This window comes from Heptranchias perlo, chromosome 11 (genome assembly GCF_035084215.1).
Source record: "Heptranchias perlo isolate sHepPer1 chromosome 11, sHepPer1.hap1, whole genome shotgun sequence".
In the NCBI taxonomy this organism is placed as follows: domain Eukaryota; kingdom Metazoa; phylum Chordata; class Chondrichthyes; order Hexanchiformes; family Hexanchidae; genus Heptranchias; species Heptranchias perlo.
This window is the reverse complement of record NC_090335.1, coordinates 66,374,221-66,391,819: the sequence shown is the minus strand read 5'-3', so window position 1 is coordinate 66,391,819 and position 17,599 is coordinate 66,374,221. Positions and strand designations below refer to the sequence as shown.

Sequence of the window (17,599 nt, the reverse complement as noted above, 5' to 3'; positions counted from 1 at the left end):
TTGAAAATAGTTGTTTTTTGGGTTGCGACCGCAACCCGGCTTTATTTCCGGGTTTAACGTCGGCACGGAAAAGTACAGGCTTCCCACTGGGAATGAAAAGTGTGAAAAGTTTGCAGTTGTGACCCAAAAGAACAACTATTTTCAACTCCCACCTGCCCTCAACCCACCCGTTCTTGGGGTTTAAAATCACCCCTAGTGTGTTTGATTGAGTGAGTGAATGAGTGTGTGAGGGTGGACGTGTCTGAGTGAGTGAACAACCTGTGCTGTAAATCCTGTTCCAAATCAACGCTGACTGTTCGGATAAGTATGCAGTGCAGGAGACACCAAGTCTAAAGCAGCAAGAATATTTTCAGTGGAAAAAAAATCTTGTTTTCATTTTTACCTAAACTTTAAAAATTCATATTGATTGTCATGATCAGCAGCGCAATAACATCAGGAGTTCACCAATGACACCATTTGAACTTCTCTGTTTACATTGCGGGATATTAGCAGAAGAACGCTTAACCCACACTGCTGTTCCACTCTCCGCTGTTTTAGTGGGGGAGTCAACCCATGGGTTAACGCATAGCGGAAAGAGGAATTTCAGACAGACACGTTAAGTGCTCATTCACTACTATGTTACCACGTTGCTTCAAAATCTTTGGTGTGTGTATGACTTGCAAGGCACATTACCAGACAATGCAATGCTATACTCCTTTAAGACTGCTTGGTTTAGCATTTTTTCCCATTTCGTTATATCAACAATATATTTTGAGAGCAGTGGAAATGTTTGAGGTTAGGCGCAGTGGGGAAGATTTATCGCTAAATCTCAACATGGCCGGGGGTAGTTTTGTGAGGATAATGGACACTCTGTTACGGACAATACCAGTTATGGGGCCAAGGAGCACAGGCAGTACCTCAAATCAAATATTACATTTTACTGCACAGAAACAAGACAAATGTTTCCCTATCCTTGCACTCTGGTCCCAGTGAGCATATTTGCATTGCTACATTAATTAAGAGACTGGCAGTACACTGCTGCCCTTGATCTCCTTCTCTTGCACATGCTGTGCCTTAAAAATTAATGTCTCAAACAAAATAGGAGGAGGGGGGTGCGACTTACAAAGAAACTTCTGTCAGGAAAAAAAAAGTTGGTTCAAATGAATGTTAAAAATATGTATTACATAATAATCAAAAAAGTTACACAGCAACAACTTACACTTATATGTCCTGGCCAATATTTATCCTCCAACCAACATCACTAAAAACAAATTATCTGGGTCATTAACACATTAGTGTTTGTGGGTGTTTGCTGTGCGCAAATTGGCTGCTGCGTTTTCTACATTACAACAGTAACTACACTTTAAAAGCACTTTGTTTCCTGTAAAGCGTTTTGGGACGTCCTGAGGTCGTGAAAGGCGCTATATAAATGCAAGTTCTTTCTATTTATATAGTGCTGTTAAACATGTTGTAGTGTCCTGAGGGAAAATCAGATACCTAGCAAAAATGTGGAAAAATTAGGAGGCTGATTTTAACCCCCTGAAATCGGCGGTGACGGAGCGGTAACAGCCTGGAAATGGAGTCAGTAGCCGTACCGCCCTGTTAACCCCAATCAGGCGGCCGGTGCCATTTTGAAAGGGGCCTCCTGCTGGGTGCCCAAAGCGCCTGCCTGTTTCAGGTGGTTAGGACCCCTTTTAAAATGCAAATCGTGGTCCGATGACATACATTGTCTTCAATGGAAGAAGAAAATCAGTCAGGGTGGAAAATGGGTTCATTTTACTCGACCACCAAAGACCAATATCACCTTTTACATTCTAAGGAGACTTTTGAAGGTTGGAGCAATGAAGCAAGGCAGAGAGGATGTACTCATTCCCACACCCCTCCATTTATCTTTTATTTTTCTCTTCCCCCCACTTGCTGCCTACTGCTGTCAGATGCAACCAGATACAAACCCATCTCCACAGGAACCGTCAAGGCCACTTCTTGGTCTACTTGCCAAGAGTAAGCTTGAGAGGTTCAGGAATGAACCCTGCCCCCACCCCTCCCCAATGCCCCCCTCCGTCTCTAAGCACGTTTTTCACACAGGCTATGATTGGCGTAGCTTTATCCTCTGAGGCCAGCATTTTAAGTGTTTTTATGTGAGGAGAATTCTCCCCCATCCTCCCTACTGTGGCTAACCTCAAATATTTCCAGTCTATGCACTGGTCTCAATAAATGTTGTTTACATAGCGTAAAAGGAAAAAAATACTACTGCAGTTCTTTATGTGAGAGAGAAAAACACAGGTCTGTAATTCATAAAATGATAGTCATGTGACTGGACGGTACAGTGGGTTAGCACACATCACTGACACCTGGGACTGATTTTCAGAACACTGGCCTGAAGACTCCTCTGTCTGCTAGCAGTAAAGTCCCTGTGCAAAATGAGTTTGGGCAATCTCAATTCAATTTCTATTGACGTAGATCCACAGCACAAAGCTGCTAATATATTCTGTCCTTAGACACGGACTTCATCCCCCTCCCAGCCACTGTTTAGGAACATAGGATCAGGAGTAGGCCATTTAGCCCCTCGAGCCTATTCCGCCGTTCAATGAAATCATGGCTGACCTGTGACCTAACTCCATACACCCACCTTAACCTCATATCCCTTAATACCTTTGGTTAACAAAAATCTATCAATTTCGGATTTAAAATTAACAATTGAACTAGCATCAATTGCCGTTTGCGGAAGAGAGTTCCAAACTTCTACCACCCTTGGTGTGTAGAAGTGTTTCCTAACTTCACTCCTGAAAGTCCTGACTCTAATTTTTAGGCTGTGTCCCCTAGTCTTAGACTCCCCAACCAGCGGAAATAGTTTCTCTCTATCTACCCTATCAGTTCCCCTTAATATCGTGAAAACTTCGATGAAATCACCCCTTAATCTTCTAAATTCCAGGGAATACAACCCTAGTTTGTGTAATCGCTCCTCGTAATTTAACCCTTGGAGTCCAGGTATCATTCTAGTAAATCTACGCTGCACTCTCTCCAAGGCCACTCCAGGTGCGGTCTAACCAGGGCTTTGTATAGCTGTAGCATAACTTCTACCCCCTTGTATTCTAGACCTCTAGATATAAAGGCCAGCATTCTATTAGCCTTTCTGATTATTTTCTGTACCTGTCCATGACACTTTAATGATCTTTATACATAAACCCATCAGTCTCTTTGGACCTCCACTGTTTCGAGCTTTTCACCATTTAGAAAGTACTCTGATTATCCTTTTTAGGTCCAAAGTGGATGACCTCACACTTGCCTACATTGAAATCCATTTGCCATGGTTTTGCCCATTCACTTAATCTCTCTGTAATTTTATGCTTCCATCTACACTGCTCACAATGCTGCCTATCTTTGTGCCATCGGCAAACTTGGATCTGTGGCTCTCTATCCTGTCATCTAAGTCATTAATAAATACAATGAATAGTTGAGGCCCCACCACAGATCCCTGTGGGACACCACCAGTTACATCCTGCCAATTTGAGTACCTGCCCATTATCCCTATTCTCTTTTTCCTGCTGCTCAGCCAATTTCCTAACCAGGTCAATAATTTGCCCTCGATTCCATGAGCTTCAACTTTAGCTAACAGTCTCTTATGTGGGACTTTATCAAATGTCTTCTGGAAGTCCATATAAACAACATCCATAGACTTTCTCCTGTCCACTACTTTAGACACCTCTTCAAAAAATTCAATTAGTTTCGTCAGGCATGACCTACTCTTTACAAATCCTGAGGCTGAATCAGACTGTTTGCAACCTTAGCGTCCTATTTGACCCTGAGCTTCCGACCCCATATCCTCTCCACAACTAAGACCGTGTACTTCCACCTCCGTAACATCACCTGTCTCCGCCACTTGCCTCAGCCCATCTGCTGCTGAAGCCCTCATCCATGCTTTTATAACCTCCAGACTCGAATATTCCAATGCTCTCCTGGCTGGCCTCCCACCATACACCCTCTGTAAACTTGAGCTCATCCAAAACCCTGCTGCCCATATCCTGAATTGCATCAGGTCCTGTTCACCCATCACCCCTGTGCTCGCTGACCTACATTGGCTCCCAATCCGGCAACTTCTCGAATTTAAAATTCTCATCCTTGTTTTCAAATCCCTCCATGACCTTGCCCCTCCTTATCTCTGTAACCATCTTCCAGCTCCACAACCCTCCGAGATCTTTGCGTTCCTCCAATTCTGGTCACTTGTGTATCCCCAATTTTCTTCGCCCCACTATTGGCGGCTGTGCCTTCAGCCGCCTAGGCCCTAAGCTCTGGACTTCCCTCCCTAAACCTCTCCCCTTCTCTACCTGTCTCTTCTCCTTTAAGACGCTCCTTAAAACCTACCACTTACCTCTCCTAAAAACTCTTTATGTGCCTCAGTGCCAAATTTTGTCTGATAACGCTCCTGTGACGTGCCTTGGGATGTTTTTACTACATTAACGGCGCAATGGAAATGCAAGTTGTTGTTGTTGCACTCTATTGGCAATCTCACTTAGAGAAGTTGGAAGGATGGATTGTGTGGCTAAATGTAAAATTTCATGCCGATATAGGGAGTAGTCGTCAGAAGTTGGTGAGAAAAGAACTGAAAAGTCCAAGGCCTAGAAATTGCATAATGCAGTGGCAATTTTTTGGCCCAAAGCCAGCAGGACCCTCTCTGCTATTTTAACCTGAGGCCTGCGTGGAGGGAGCAATGATGGTTTCCCCATCAAGCCAAACCTGCCGGGAGCAGCATCAAGAGCCAGAAGAGGCCCAGTTTTTAACCAGGAAACCTTGGGTTCCCCTGCCTTGGGCTTCCCCTACCCCCTCCTCCCCTGACCAGGATTCCCCTCCTGGAACACTTACCTTGTACCAGACGGGAATCTTGCCTGTGGGCCCCAGCGGCCCGATTTTGACGGCCGGACAGCTACTTCCCGGCCCTTCTGATCGGGAAGTCGGCCATCAGCGTGTTAATGAGGCCCGGCCATTAAAACCGGCCTCCACGCTGCAGCCCCGGACGTGTAGGCAGCTCGCTTTGCCGCGATCCCGCCCGAGAGGTGAAATTGAGCCCCAGCTCTAGAGGAAGTCCATATCAGGCAAAGAAATACCGTAACACGTCAATCGTCACCATTGAAACTGTTTTCCATATCTTCAGCTCGGCGAAATCAGCATGAATTTGCCTCCATGGTTTTGATGGCCATCACCAAGTACTAGTTTCTGCAGGTACGTTGATTCTGACACTCATGAACAGCGTTTTCTATAGTTGCTATCTAGGGAAGGCCACCCCCTGTGCATTCTAGCTAATCCTTTCTTTCTTACTATTACCGGGATGACCTTACGGTTTCGGAGGTTAGGTGAAATAACCTCCGGAAGTCCTACCATAAACTGAGAAACATTTTAATCAGCTCTTTGCCTCTGTTGGTTAAACTTGAACTGTTCCACAGTAACGAGTAGCTTTGGGCTCAGAAGTTCTTTGACCATTTGGACCAACCCCTGGTATGTTTTGTCTTTAGGCTGGGCAGGAACAATCAGATGTGCGTTGCAGGTCTGCAGATGGTAAGAAAAACTGCTCTCTTTTTGGCATCTATTGCATGTGCATTTGCCTCAAAATAAAAATGACTCTTTCTACATATTCATTCCAGCCTGACTCCATTCGAAACTCTCCGGTTTTTTTCTCTAATGCCGACATGATAAAAAAATTTCAGTGACAAGTTAGATCACTACTTAAGTAATAAGATGTCCAATGTTAAATCTTTGTAACAATGTGCTGTCTTTTATCCTTGTTACGACTGTTATGTCCAAATAAACACTCAAATTACTGTGGTAATAACTAGCTACATTATTTTCCAGACCCTCTAGAATATTTTGTCTAAGAATAACAAGAGATACCTTGTAATGTAATTGCTACAATGTGTTCAGTTAACAATATAGAAGTACCCATACATTTCAGGGACTAATGGCCATTTGTCACGGGTTACCTTAGACAATAAATGTTGACAGGCTATTTTATCGTGGAGTGCATCACAGTCATGTTTAGCATGTTCTCACCCAACACACACACACGGGCTTTCCCAGAAGAAGTCTCTGGTCAATGATTAAGAACTGGAATCCTGGATGATTTCTTTCTCCTCCTGCCTAGCCCCGGGGCCAGGAACGCGAGTTGCAGCGCCCACACTGCCATCTCTGTGGAGATCGGCTACCTCAGCACTGCCCAGGGAATGATGCTGTGAACTAGTAGTCTCTGGGATCCAGATGGTGTACTGTTAATTGATCCCACAGCTCAGCATTCAACATGCACTTGAGTATCCTCCTACTTGAAGAGAGGAGAAACTCTGGGCAAAATGTCAAATCAGCAGTCTGCAGGCAGCAAGCATGACGTACTGTTAGTAAGTAGAATAGGCTTTACAGAGCAGCATTAGATGTTAGGTTTACAAATCGGAATACCAGGGAATTCAGTGGGTTATGAGGGGATCCAAGGGGGTCCATGATGGAATCAGATTTGTGTTTTGGTTGGCATGATAGCACGTTCTTTCAGTTGCATATGAATTAAAAGAAACATTTTTTGCAACGACTGTGCTGTTTTCCTTCTGGTAGCTGATATTTTGGGGTGGAATATCTGTGGGGGTTCTCCCAATAGCATGTCATAACTTCAACCAAAGATCGCAGGGACCACGGAGAAACGGCCTAAATGGAGAACGTCTCCAGCAGCACGTCGGTATTTGTAGGGGGTTCCCAGGAGAGTGTCAGTATTTGTAGGGGGTTCCCAGGAGTGTGTCTGTATTTGTAGGGGGTTCCCAGGAGTGTGACAGTATCTGTAGGGGGTACCCAGGAGTGTGTCAGTATCTGTAGGGGGTACCGAGCAGTGTGTCAGTATCTGTAGGGGCTTCCCAGTAGTGTGTCAGTATCTGTACGGGATCCCTAGATTTCTGACCGGTAGGAGAGTCACAAAGCCTCGTCAAGAGAAAATTCCCTTCCCTAATCAATTAGAAAATGGAAATTATAACAATATAAAAAACATTATAAAGATCAGAGTATCCCCAAGACTCCATCCTTGGTCCTCTCTTTTTCAACAACAACAACTTGCATTTATATGGCGCCTTTAACGTAGTAAAATGTCCCAAAGTGTTTTTCTTCATTTACATCTGTAAAACCATCCATAGATATTGGGACAGTTTCTATGTATATGCTGTTCATACCCAGCTCTAGCACTTCACCACCACCCTCAACTCTATGTCCACCTCTATATTGTCAGACTGCCTGTCGGACATCAAGTCATAGATGAGCCAGAACTTCTTCCAGAAGACCAAAATCATCTTATTTGGCAGCTGTCAAAATCCACTTGTCTCCAAATCCATCCTCCCTTTCTGGACTGCTTGCTTGAGCAGAAGCAGATGACACACAACTCAAGCATCCTGTTCGACCCTGAGCTGAGCATCAAATGTTCTATCCATCACTAAGACTGCTTACATTCACCTTCACATCACCGCCCACCATTGCCCTTACCTCACCCTGCAGGTCACTGAACCCAGTTCTGGCAAAAATTAGGTATCGTTATCTAGTTTTGATTTTGTGACTGGCTTTAAATCCAATCACCCAGAGAGTGGTTATAATGCTGAGTTGAGGCGAATAGCATGGGTGCCATTAAGGGGAAGCTTGATAAGTACATGAGGGAGAAAGGAATAGAAGGATATGCAGATAGGATTAGATGAAGTAGGGTGGGAAGAGGCTCGTGTGAAGCATAAACACCGGCATGAACCAGTTGTGCTGAATGGCCTGCTTCTGTGCTGTAAATTCTATGTACATAAGCAGTCTAAAAACCAACAGTAGTTCAGATCCCTGTATCACATTTATCTCAATACAATGTTGTAAGTTTTGTCAGTTACACACTGAAGAGAGGAATCACTCAAACTTAGGCAATACTGTGAGACTGGTTAAGTTTCTATATGACTGTCAGTTCCTTTTTCAATTTGGATGGTCGGATATTCAAAATCCAGGAAGTCCCAGTAATGTTCTTTATGCAAACGCATTGCTATGGTACCAGGGTGAATTAAACTCAAAATCTTAGGCAAGTCTTAGCTGAGCAAAAAATGCTGGAAGTACACAGAAAATCTGTCAGCACCTGGAGAGAGAAAAGATAGATTAAGATTTGAAAAGATAGATTCTGGATGTAGATTCTTCGGCAGAAGTGATGAAAGGGTTTATACAGTCTGCTGTTGCTGATTTGAAGCCACATATTGCTCAAAAAATTGAATTCTTCACTTGTTCAAATTAAGCAATTTTAACAAAACTGCACAGGAGGAGTTTCCATGATTTCAATTCAAATGAACAGATAATTTGAATGAAGCAATTTCCAATTAGGAAGAGTAGACTCTACACCAGAAACATTTACTCATCTTTTCTCCTATCAGATGCTGACTGACTTGTTGTATATTTCCAGCACTTCCTGTTTTTTTTTTTTCAAATGTCCAGTTTTTGGTATTTTTAAACAAAAAATCTTTTTATCTTAACTGAGCAGGCTTGTTTTGGAAAAGGAAGTCCTAAATATTCCTTTTCCCGTGAAAACAGAAAGTTGAACGGACTAAAAGACAGATTGTGACACCGCACGTCTCGTTGTGCTGTGTAACCGTTTATTTAAAGTCAGGATATGCACCTTCAAAATGTAATCTTTAATATTGTGTACATAACAGATTTTGTTTTGGGAACAATGGATGGTCAAAATGTAAAAGCACTTTTTCATATATCTAAGGAGATCAATTCAATGCTCCTCAGAATATGTATCATCAAGCAGCCGACATATATCTCCAGCTCCTGTCAATGTTGAAGAAAAAATGTTGTGGAGATTTTTTAATCTCCTTCCATGACAGCAGCATTTTGTAGTCCTCCCATCTTTGCTTAGTCTTTTCTGAGGAACATTTGTACTGAAACTTGGGAGACAAGCTCCAAATCAATTTGAGTTCAGATGTTTCTTCAGAAAAATACCAAAGTGTTTAGAAAACAAAATGGCAGCTCTGCGCATATCACTCCCCTGATCAGGTTCGCAATTTTGGGCATGTTGTACTTGCAAATGCAAATAGGACTACAGGAGAACCAAAAATAAGTGAGGGTGCATTTACACTACATAGGTAGCCAACAGTGCAAAGTGTTTTTGTTTCACACTGACACTACAGTTGTAGTGCAAGTGCAGGCTAAACCCAGAGTTAGAATATGACTCCAGAATGGAGTGGAGTGGGACTCCCTGACGGAATCTCACTCTGCTTCGATCTAGAGTCAAGTCGGTCTTTAACTCTGGATTTACACGACGCAAATGTAGCAAAGAACCCATGCCAAATTTGGCCTTGGTCACAAAAGAAAATTAATTTAGAGCTTTATATTTTCCAAATTTTATTCATCCAGATCAGAAAGAATATTGGCTGTAATGAATTGGCTTCTGAAAGCTTCATAACTCGCCCTCTATTGACCCACAAAAGAAAACTGTATTTCTCTTTCTCTGCTACTAGTAGGTTACTTCCCAATTACTATTTGGAATTTTTATAAATCTGTATGATTTTGGCCAGTGTTTGAGAAAGAGTATCGTATATGCCAAGTTTCTTTTAAAGAGGGACTATATCATGTAAATTGTTATTTTGACACTTTTTGAATCATTAAAATTAATTTTATTGAAAAATAACTACTTACGATTTTTAAAAAAATTCCTTAAGCCTTTCTAACTGGTTTCTAACAATACCCTATCTTGTAAGGTGAGAGTCTCCATCTATTAGATATTAAGGCAAGTAAACAATTACCTACATATAATTAAGGCTGCCATCCCTTTAATTGACCCTTGCCTCCCCCCCCAAAAAAAAATGCCTTCATAAGCTTGAGGTATGAGTAACAATGGGAAAAACAAACTCTGAAATGAAAGCCAGGCTTATTTTAATACATATATAATTTGCATCCTATGTGCTAAGAGTTTCATATGTAAACATAAAGCATATTTCATTAAAAAGAGTTAGAAATCAAGGCCATAACGTTTAATTGCAGATCATTTTTTTTTCTTTTTCTTTTTTTTTCTGTTTTTGTTTTGTTTTTATTTGTTTTAGGTCCATGGTTGGCCGAGGTCAACTCGTAGTGTCAGAAACAAAGGAATATATAAATGCATAAGTTACATAATAAGTTTACAATATAAAATGCAAAATAGCCTTGATTTGAATACTTATTTCTTACAAACGCACAGCGTTCGCGACTCTTCACATCTGGCGACCGCCTAGGTTTAAAAAAAATGCATTTGAAATCTCCTCAGGTTTGATAGTGGGCTGCTCCCGGCCCAAATGTGCAGGATAAAGAAAAATGGTAAAACCCCCAGTTTCAGGTCCCGATCAGTTTTACATCAAGCACATTCACAAGATCCCGGTTTTTCGAAATGTAATAATTCCAGACAATCCCAGTTTTCCAATTTTTAAGAGATGTATTTTTTTTCACTAGATGATGAAGTGTTTTGGCTCCAGATTTCTGTTTTGTTTTCACCTTCTATTTCCCCCTTCATATTAATGATTCTGAAGACTAATATGTTGTGACTCTTTATGGAGAATCCTCTTTAGATCCAATTGACACAGTCTTGTTTTTGCATATCCATTTAAAAAAAAACACACACCAGTTTATTCCTTTCACCTCACCCTTCAGTTCTCCTATTTCATCGCCATTGCCTAATTTCCAATCCATCACGTAGCCTTCTGCACATACTCAAATCCAAATGCTTGGCTCAAACCATGCAAAGTAAGAAATCATTGTACCAAATCATGCAGTATTGTCTAACAGTCTCCCAAGTCTTAGAGAGATCTTCCACAATGTTGTTTTTTAATATACTTGGATGATAAATCCTGTTAACAAATAAATTCCAGAAGGTATAAATATTTCATTTCAGAGAGCAAGAGTTTAACTACTGAAGAACATTCAAGATGTTACACTTCAAGTCTCTCATTTCTAGGTCCTACACTTACATAATTTCTGACATGTTTTGTTTCCTCTTGCCGTGTGTTGATCTCGGTTTCTTAAATTCCATAATTTCAATATTTTATTCCATGCAACACTCATTGTCTTTCTAGCATCGTTTCTTTCCTGATTGTCAACAGTGACCAGTTACTTGATCCTTAGTTCTTTTTTTTTTTCAGTTCATATGCTCTCCATAAAGTACTGCTCTTTCAATAACTCGACTCTAGTCAGTTAACCAGTTATATTGTCTTCAACGGACACCTAACTCTTCAGTTCTCCTATTTCATCGCCACTGCCTAATTTCCAATCCAAGTTCCAAGTTTATTTCCAAATTGTCAACACACGGTTTTATCTCTTCCAGTATTCGAGACATATTTCATCTTCAGTATTCATATATAGTATGAGTCTCCACTTTGTTTTTTTTTCTCCAATTTAAGTCCATAGTTATTAACCCAGTGTTCCATTCCCAGAGCAGTAACCCAAGTCTTAATTGAAAACATGAGCATTGTTCAATAGTAAGTGCCAAGGTGAGAGGGCATGTGGGTGGCTGGATGTCTGGCGTTTGGGTAGATGCTTCCAGCTGGAGAATTCCAGTATGGACTTGGAGCTGCAAAGAAACTAGAGGATGTCACAGGTAGGGCAGGAGTATGGGGAGCCACAAAATTCATCTTTTGCTGGTGTGCATGGTAGGAGCTCATGTATGAGATATCTGTTGGGTACTTGTACATGGAAGACTCAGGGGGGTGGGGTTGCAGGGCTTGTGCAATCCCATGGAAGTCAAATTTGTAAGCATAGCGCTTGCCGTGGACTTTGGTCATGATGTTCTTGTCATAATAGTAACGCAAGGCTCTGCTCAGCTTGTCATAGTTCATGTTGGGCTTGCTCTTCCTCTCTCCCCAACGTCTTGCCACCTCATCTGGGTCTGTCATCTTGAACTCTCCATTGGTTCCTTCCCAGGTAATGCAGTTGGCATTGGAGCTGTCAGACAGAAGCTCCAGTAGGAACTGCCACAGCTGAATCTGTCCACTTCCTGAAATGGAGTGAAGAACAATATTATAACAGTATTATGACAAATCACTGAAAAAAAATCTCAATGTTCCAAAGGTATTTTTTATTGAGAGACTTCGGTGAGGGCCAAGGCCTATAGTGTAGGACACCACTGGTCAAAAAGGTAACTGGGAAGATAAAAGTACAGCAAAAAAGCAGGAGGAAGGCCGAGGGAGGTAAGGAGTTCCACAGCTTTGAGGCTTAGGAAAGAATAAGTGTACTTGATGGTGCAATCTGCCTGGATCTCAGGGCACTGAGGAAGGAGAGCGAAGGAAGAACTGTAGTTAATCAAGAGATGCATTCATTTTTACACTTCAGTTAAAACTGCCTTTTGCTACTGTGATGTGGAGATGCCGGTGATGGACTGGGGTGGACAAATCCCCTGACGAAGGAGATAATCTCCGAAAGCTTGTGATTTTCAAATAAAACTGTTGGACTATAACCTGGTGTTGTAAGATTCCTTACATTTTGCTACTGCTACATTGAACGTACCTGGGTTTGCAAGACGGCTACTTGTAGGTCCAAGAATCTGATAAGGATCTGTTAAAATCAAAATAAATATTAACATAGACATAATAATTAAGATTCCCTGATTTCAGCATCTTTTTTAGAATACGAGTAATTTATTCCATTTTATGAAACCTATAAAACGATAATATTAAGATTTATGAAACGAAAGTATTTGGGTTCTCCTGATGATTTAATGAGTAGATTTACAATGTGGTGTGGCATTGAGCCATACAGACCAGACAGGTTCAAGTTTGGTCCTGACCTATACTGAGTTATCTGATATCAGCCAGGGCAGCAGTGGGTACACTACAGCTGATCTCAGTGTCCCTTGGACCAGGGATAGGAAAAATCAGCAAGGGCTCCTGCCCTTCAACTTGATCAAGTGACATGCCAGCTGGAAAGTACATGTGGACATTGGGAGAGAACGGGATCAGGCCTTACTCGGATTCCCCCCCACAGTTGAATCGTTTGCCAACATTGGCTGTCTAGTCTCACATGGGAAGAGCGGATAATTGGCTGAGATACCAAAGGGCTTTCGGTGTCTATGGAGCCACATCTTAGCATGAATTATAACCTTCTGGAAAACAGGGGCGAAAACAGGGCACATAAAATGACTTTTGCTGATAATGGTGGTCACATGCTTAACATGTCTGTATAACATTCCTCTGTCCACTATTTTAGCAGAGGAGTTAACATAAGAACATAAGAACATAAGAAATTGGAGCAGGAGTAGGCCAATCGGCCCCTCGAGCCTGCTCCGCCATTCAATAAGATCATGGCTGATCTGATCCCAACCACAAATCTAAAGAACACAAGAAGTCGGAGCAGGACCCGGCCACATAGCCCCTGGGCCCTCTCCGCCACCCACAGGGCATTGACCGATCCGAACTCAGCTTCATGTCCAATTTCCTGCCCGCTCCCCATAACCCCTAATTCCCTTTACTTCTAGGAAACTGTCTATTTCTGTTTTAAATTTATCTAATGATGTAGCTTCCACAGCTTCCTGGGGCAGCAAATTCCACAGACCTACCACCCTCTGAGTGAAGAAGTTTCTCCTCATCTCAGTTTTGAAAGAGCAGCCCCTTATTCTAAGATTATGCCCCCTAGTTCTAGTTTCACCCATCTTTGGGAACATCCTTACTGCATCCACCCGATCAAGACCCTTCACAATCTTATATGTTTCAATAAGATCGCCTCTCATTCTTCTGAACTCCAATGAGTAGAGTCCCAATCTACTCAACCTCTCCTCATATGTCCGCCCCCTCATCCCCGGGATTAACCGAGTGAACCTTCTTTGTACTGCCTCGAGAGCAAGTATGTCTTTTCTTAAGTATGGAGACCAAAACTGTATGCAGTATTCCAGGTGCGGTCTCACCAATACCTTATATAACTGCAGCAATACCTCCTTGTTTTTATATTCTATCCCCCTAGCAATAAAAGCCAACATTCCGTTGGCTTTCTTGATCACCTGCTGCACCTGCATACCAACTTTTTGATTTTCTTGCACTAGGACCCCCAGATCCCTTTGTACTGCAGTACTTTCCAGTCTCTCGCCTGTTTAAAATAAATGGGTTAATATCTCTGTAAGATAACAGGCAGTGGAACCTCATGCGAACATATTAAACATTCATCCACTATTATCAGCTTCAGTCATATCTCACCTGTATTACAATGGAATTAAAAAAGGCAATGGTGGAAAGATTTCTACTGAGTGTTATGTGCAATGAAATTGTAAACACACTTATAAAGAACAGGGTTATAATTTCATTATACAAAATGCAAAGAGGAAATCGTCCCCCTAAATTTGGTCAATGACTTCAGTTGCATCAAGACTTTCTTGAAAAAGGCAAAAGGAACAAAATTTACATTTTTGGACCAAAATTTCCTTTTTGACCAATAAGGCACTTGGAGGACATTGCTAGTGTCAGTGCTAGTGCCAGTGTCTACTTTAACAAATTAAAAACCTTGACACCAGCATTATCCACATTGAAGGGAAAAAATTTGCAGGGCTACGGGGAATGGTATTAACTGGATTACTCTTACAAAAGAGCCAGCACAGGCTCGATGGGCCGAATGGCCTCCTTCTGTGCTGTAACGATTCTATGATCACATGTACTCACGTTATCAGAATCGAACATTCAGCACAGCTTTTTTTCAGAACCGGATGTGTTCAGGGGAGTTTGCGGTCATGAAATTCTTAACGGAAGAAATAGGAAAACGGTTGTTCTACTCTATACTTAACGGTGGTGTACTAATGGAATCATGGAAATATGCCACCTTGAGATGTGCGATTGCTGAAAATATGATTTCATTAGTGAGAGTCTCACACATTGCATTAAAATAGGAAATTAACCCCAAAAGTTTGCCCCGCAGAAGTACCCCCAGCTTGAAATGGACAAAGATGGCAGGAGGCAAACAGCTTTAAGAATCAGTCCTTCTATGGGTCCAAAGGCTTGCTTAAATAATGTTGATTATATGAACAACAGCTGAACAGGTAACCAGAATTGCTTAAAGTCTATAATTGCATGTACCTATCTGGTGACGAGGTTGGTCTTCCACTTTGGTTACATTTGAAGAAGAAGGAGGGGTTCCTAGACAAGAAAGAAAATCAAATGAAATCAAAAAGGATACTTTCAGTACACTTATTGCACGATGTTCTTAGCTTCCTCTGCAGTTGAAGCTGAAAACTGCATCTTTTTTTAATGAAACATGACAGTAATGATCCTGTCCCGCCCGACGGGAACCTGTGGTTAAATCGGCGGTAGAGTACTTACCGCTGCGATCCTGACCCGCTCCCGCCAGCCGCCATCTTAGCCATGCACTTTTCAGAGGTGGCCAAGGTGCCCGTCACAAGCATGCGTGGGCCCATGAATATATTAAAGTTAGGGTCCTATGACATAATTAGGACCCCGATGCCATCTTAACTGAAAACCGTGATAGTCCCAACCACTGCTGGACCCTGGCGGCAAGGGGATCCTTAACCAAAAGAGGCCCAGGAAAGTAAGTAATATTTAATAAAATGTTTTGTTTCTTTGAAATGAATGAAACCTTGGGCATCCCATACTCTGGGCTTCCCTCTCCCTCCCTCCACGTTTACCTGACTGCCAGGGCCAGCTCAGCGGTGGAGCTGGCTATAACTCGTTAGGCCGCGACTGGCGTGCTACGTTGGGATTCGCGTTTGGCACCCCCGCAGCTCGCCACTTCTATTCAAATGAGCCCCAAAAGCAAGTATCCAAGCTAAAAACATGTGTTTCATGAAGTGTACACCTTGATCCAAACACCTTTCATTACTTGAAAGTGCTCTCTTTGTCTGTTCATTGTATAAATGGTATGTCCTATGGCAATATTTGTACCAATCATGGACTCAACTGTACTAGGGACTCACTAGACCAACAGTGCAAGACAACACCAAGGCTGATGAGAATAGGAGAGGAGAGCAGATAAGTGTTTAGGAAAGCTCAGGTTTGGGTTTTAGAAGCTTGTAGGTTGAAGGAAAAATGGAAAGAGGTGAGGAATTCCACAGTTCTAAGATCCTGGAAAAGAATGAGTCGAGTAACGGAAATTACAATGAGTCTTGGTTTCAACACTGTGCAGAGAGGCCAGAGGAAGAGAGCCTATAATGGCATTTTTGGACCTTACAAGGATCAAGTAGGAAAGTTCAGAGGAGCAATGGCTATATTTCTATTAGTAAAACATAGCAACACAAGAATGGTTGTGATGGAACATTGGAGTTAGAAGTGGGAGGAGGGCCATTTTTTGTCATTTCTGTATTAATTGGATAGAATTTACGTATATCAATATCATATCCAACCAGGATCCACTATTTATAAAATGGTGCTGTCTTTTAACGGATCTGATAACACCAGGACTAACTTGCACCTTACTTCTTATTCTAATTGTTGCCCAAGTGTTTCATGTTAATGTTCAGCCCTATGCTGGATCAATTACAGAACTGCTCTAGATTTTGACCAGGTCCTACATAAAATTCATAATTATTTTATAAGCCCTCTCTTTTTTCACCTCCAACTTAGACAGGTCAAAACCATTATTCTGCGAGAACACCAGGCTGAGGTCAGTGCGACACGTCATCTTCGCACTGTTGGATGTGGACCTGTGCACACTCATTCGCAAGCAACTTTGGTGCTTGTATCCAATGCAATCCCTATCTACTGCCATTTCATACCAAACTGGAGAGGTGAACCTCTATAGGAATAATTGGTAGCACACCTGCTCCTCCTGGCGCCACAAAGGAAAGCTTTTCACTTACTTTGGAGGGTCTTTTTTCCATCCCAACATCTGCCAACCTGACGGGAAAGCAGCAGCAGCCTCCCTGCTCAGGCCCAGGTTAAAATGAGATTGGGGTCCTATTGATGTAAAACGAACCTGATTTGCATAAATTAATGAGGACCCCTCCTGCTTTAGGCAGGCACCTCAGCCGCCTGCAGATTAAGATCGCAGGCAGTGGGAAAGTGCTGAGTTCCAAGCAGGTAACTAACCTATTTATCCAGTGCAGTATTGAGGGAGTGCTGCACTGTTGGAGGTGCCGTCTTTCAGATAAGAAGTTAAACCGAGGCCCCGTCTGCCCTCTCAAGTGGAGGTAAAAGGTCCCATGTCACTATTTTGAAGAAGAGCAGGGAGTTCTCCCTGCTGTCCTGGCCAATATTTATCCCTCATCCAACATCACTAAAACAGATTACCTGGCCATTATCACATTGCTGTTTGTGGGACCTCGCTGTGCGCAAATTGGCTGCTGTATTTCCTACATTACAACAGTGACTGCACTTCAAAAGTACTTCATTGGTTGTAAAGTGCTTTGGGACATCCTGAGGTCGTAAAAGGCGCTATATCAATACAAGTCTTTCTTCTTCAGTTATTAAGGAAGCAAGTTAAACACACTTTCAATAGAGTGGGCCTTTTTTTTAGCAACAGGCATGATTAATGATATCAGAATGATGATGATGTCTCTCTAAGGGGCACAGTTAGTTTTGGTCCACTTTCTTCAGGGAAGGCAAAGAAAGTTTGTAATCAATTTTCATGATATTCTGCTCAGGGTGGGGGAGGCAGGGAGCTAGGTGGTGCAGTGGATTAGGCACTAATTTCA

At 42.2% G+C, this 17,599-nt stretch overlaps 2 protein-coding genes across 7 annotated transcripts in view; one reads left to right on the top strand and one right to left on the bottom strand.

The window, feature by feature from the left end:
* Positions 1–17,599, top strand: part of kcnj15 (potassium inwardly rectifying channel subfamily J member 15) — a 277,287-nt gene that overhangs the window by 52,356 nt on the left and 207,332 nt on the right. Inside the window, exon 3 of the transcript XR_010964488.1 lies at positions 5,487–5,529. The gene's annotated coding sequence lies outside the window, so the exon portion shown is untranslated. The remainder of the gene's footprint in view (positions 1–5,486; positions 5,530–17,599) is intronic.
* The window catches only part of erg (ETS transcription factor ERG), a 229,171-nt gene continuing 221,435 nt past the window's right edge, over positions 9,864–17,599 (bottom strand). For all 6 annotated transcript variants that reach the window (XM_067993298.1, XM_067993299.1, XM_067993297.1 and 3 more), the window contains 3 exons: positions 15,030–15,089; positions 12,481–12,528; positions 9,864–11,971 (listed from right to left, as the gene is read on the bottom strand). In XM_067993298.1, coding sequence (XP_067849399.1) covers positions 11,451–11,971; positions 12,481–12,528; positions 15,030–15,089 — 629 coding nt within the window. In that variant the 3' untranslated portion in view covers positions 9,864–11,450. The remainder of the gene's footprint in view (positions 11,972–12,480; positions 12,529–15,029; positions 15,090–17,599) is intronic.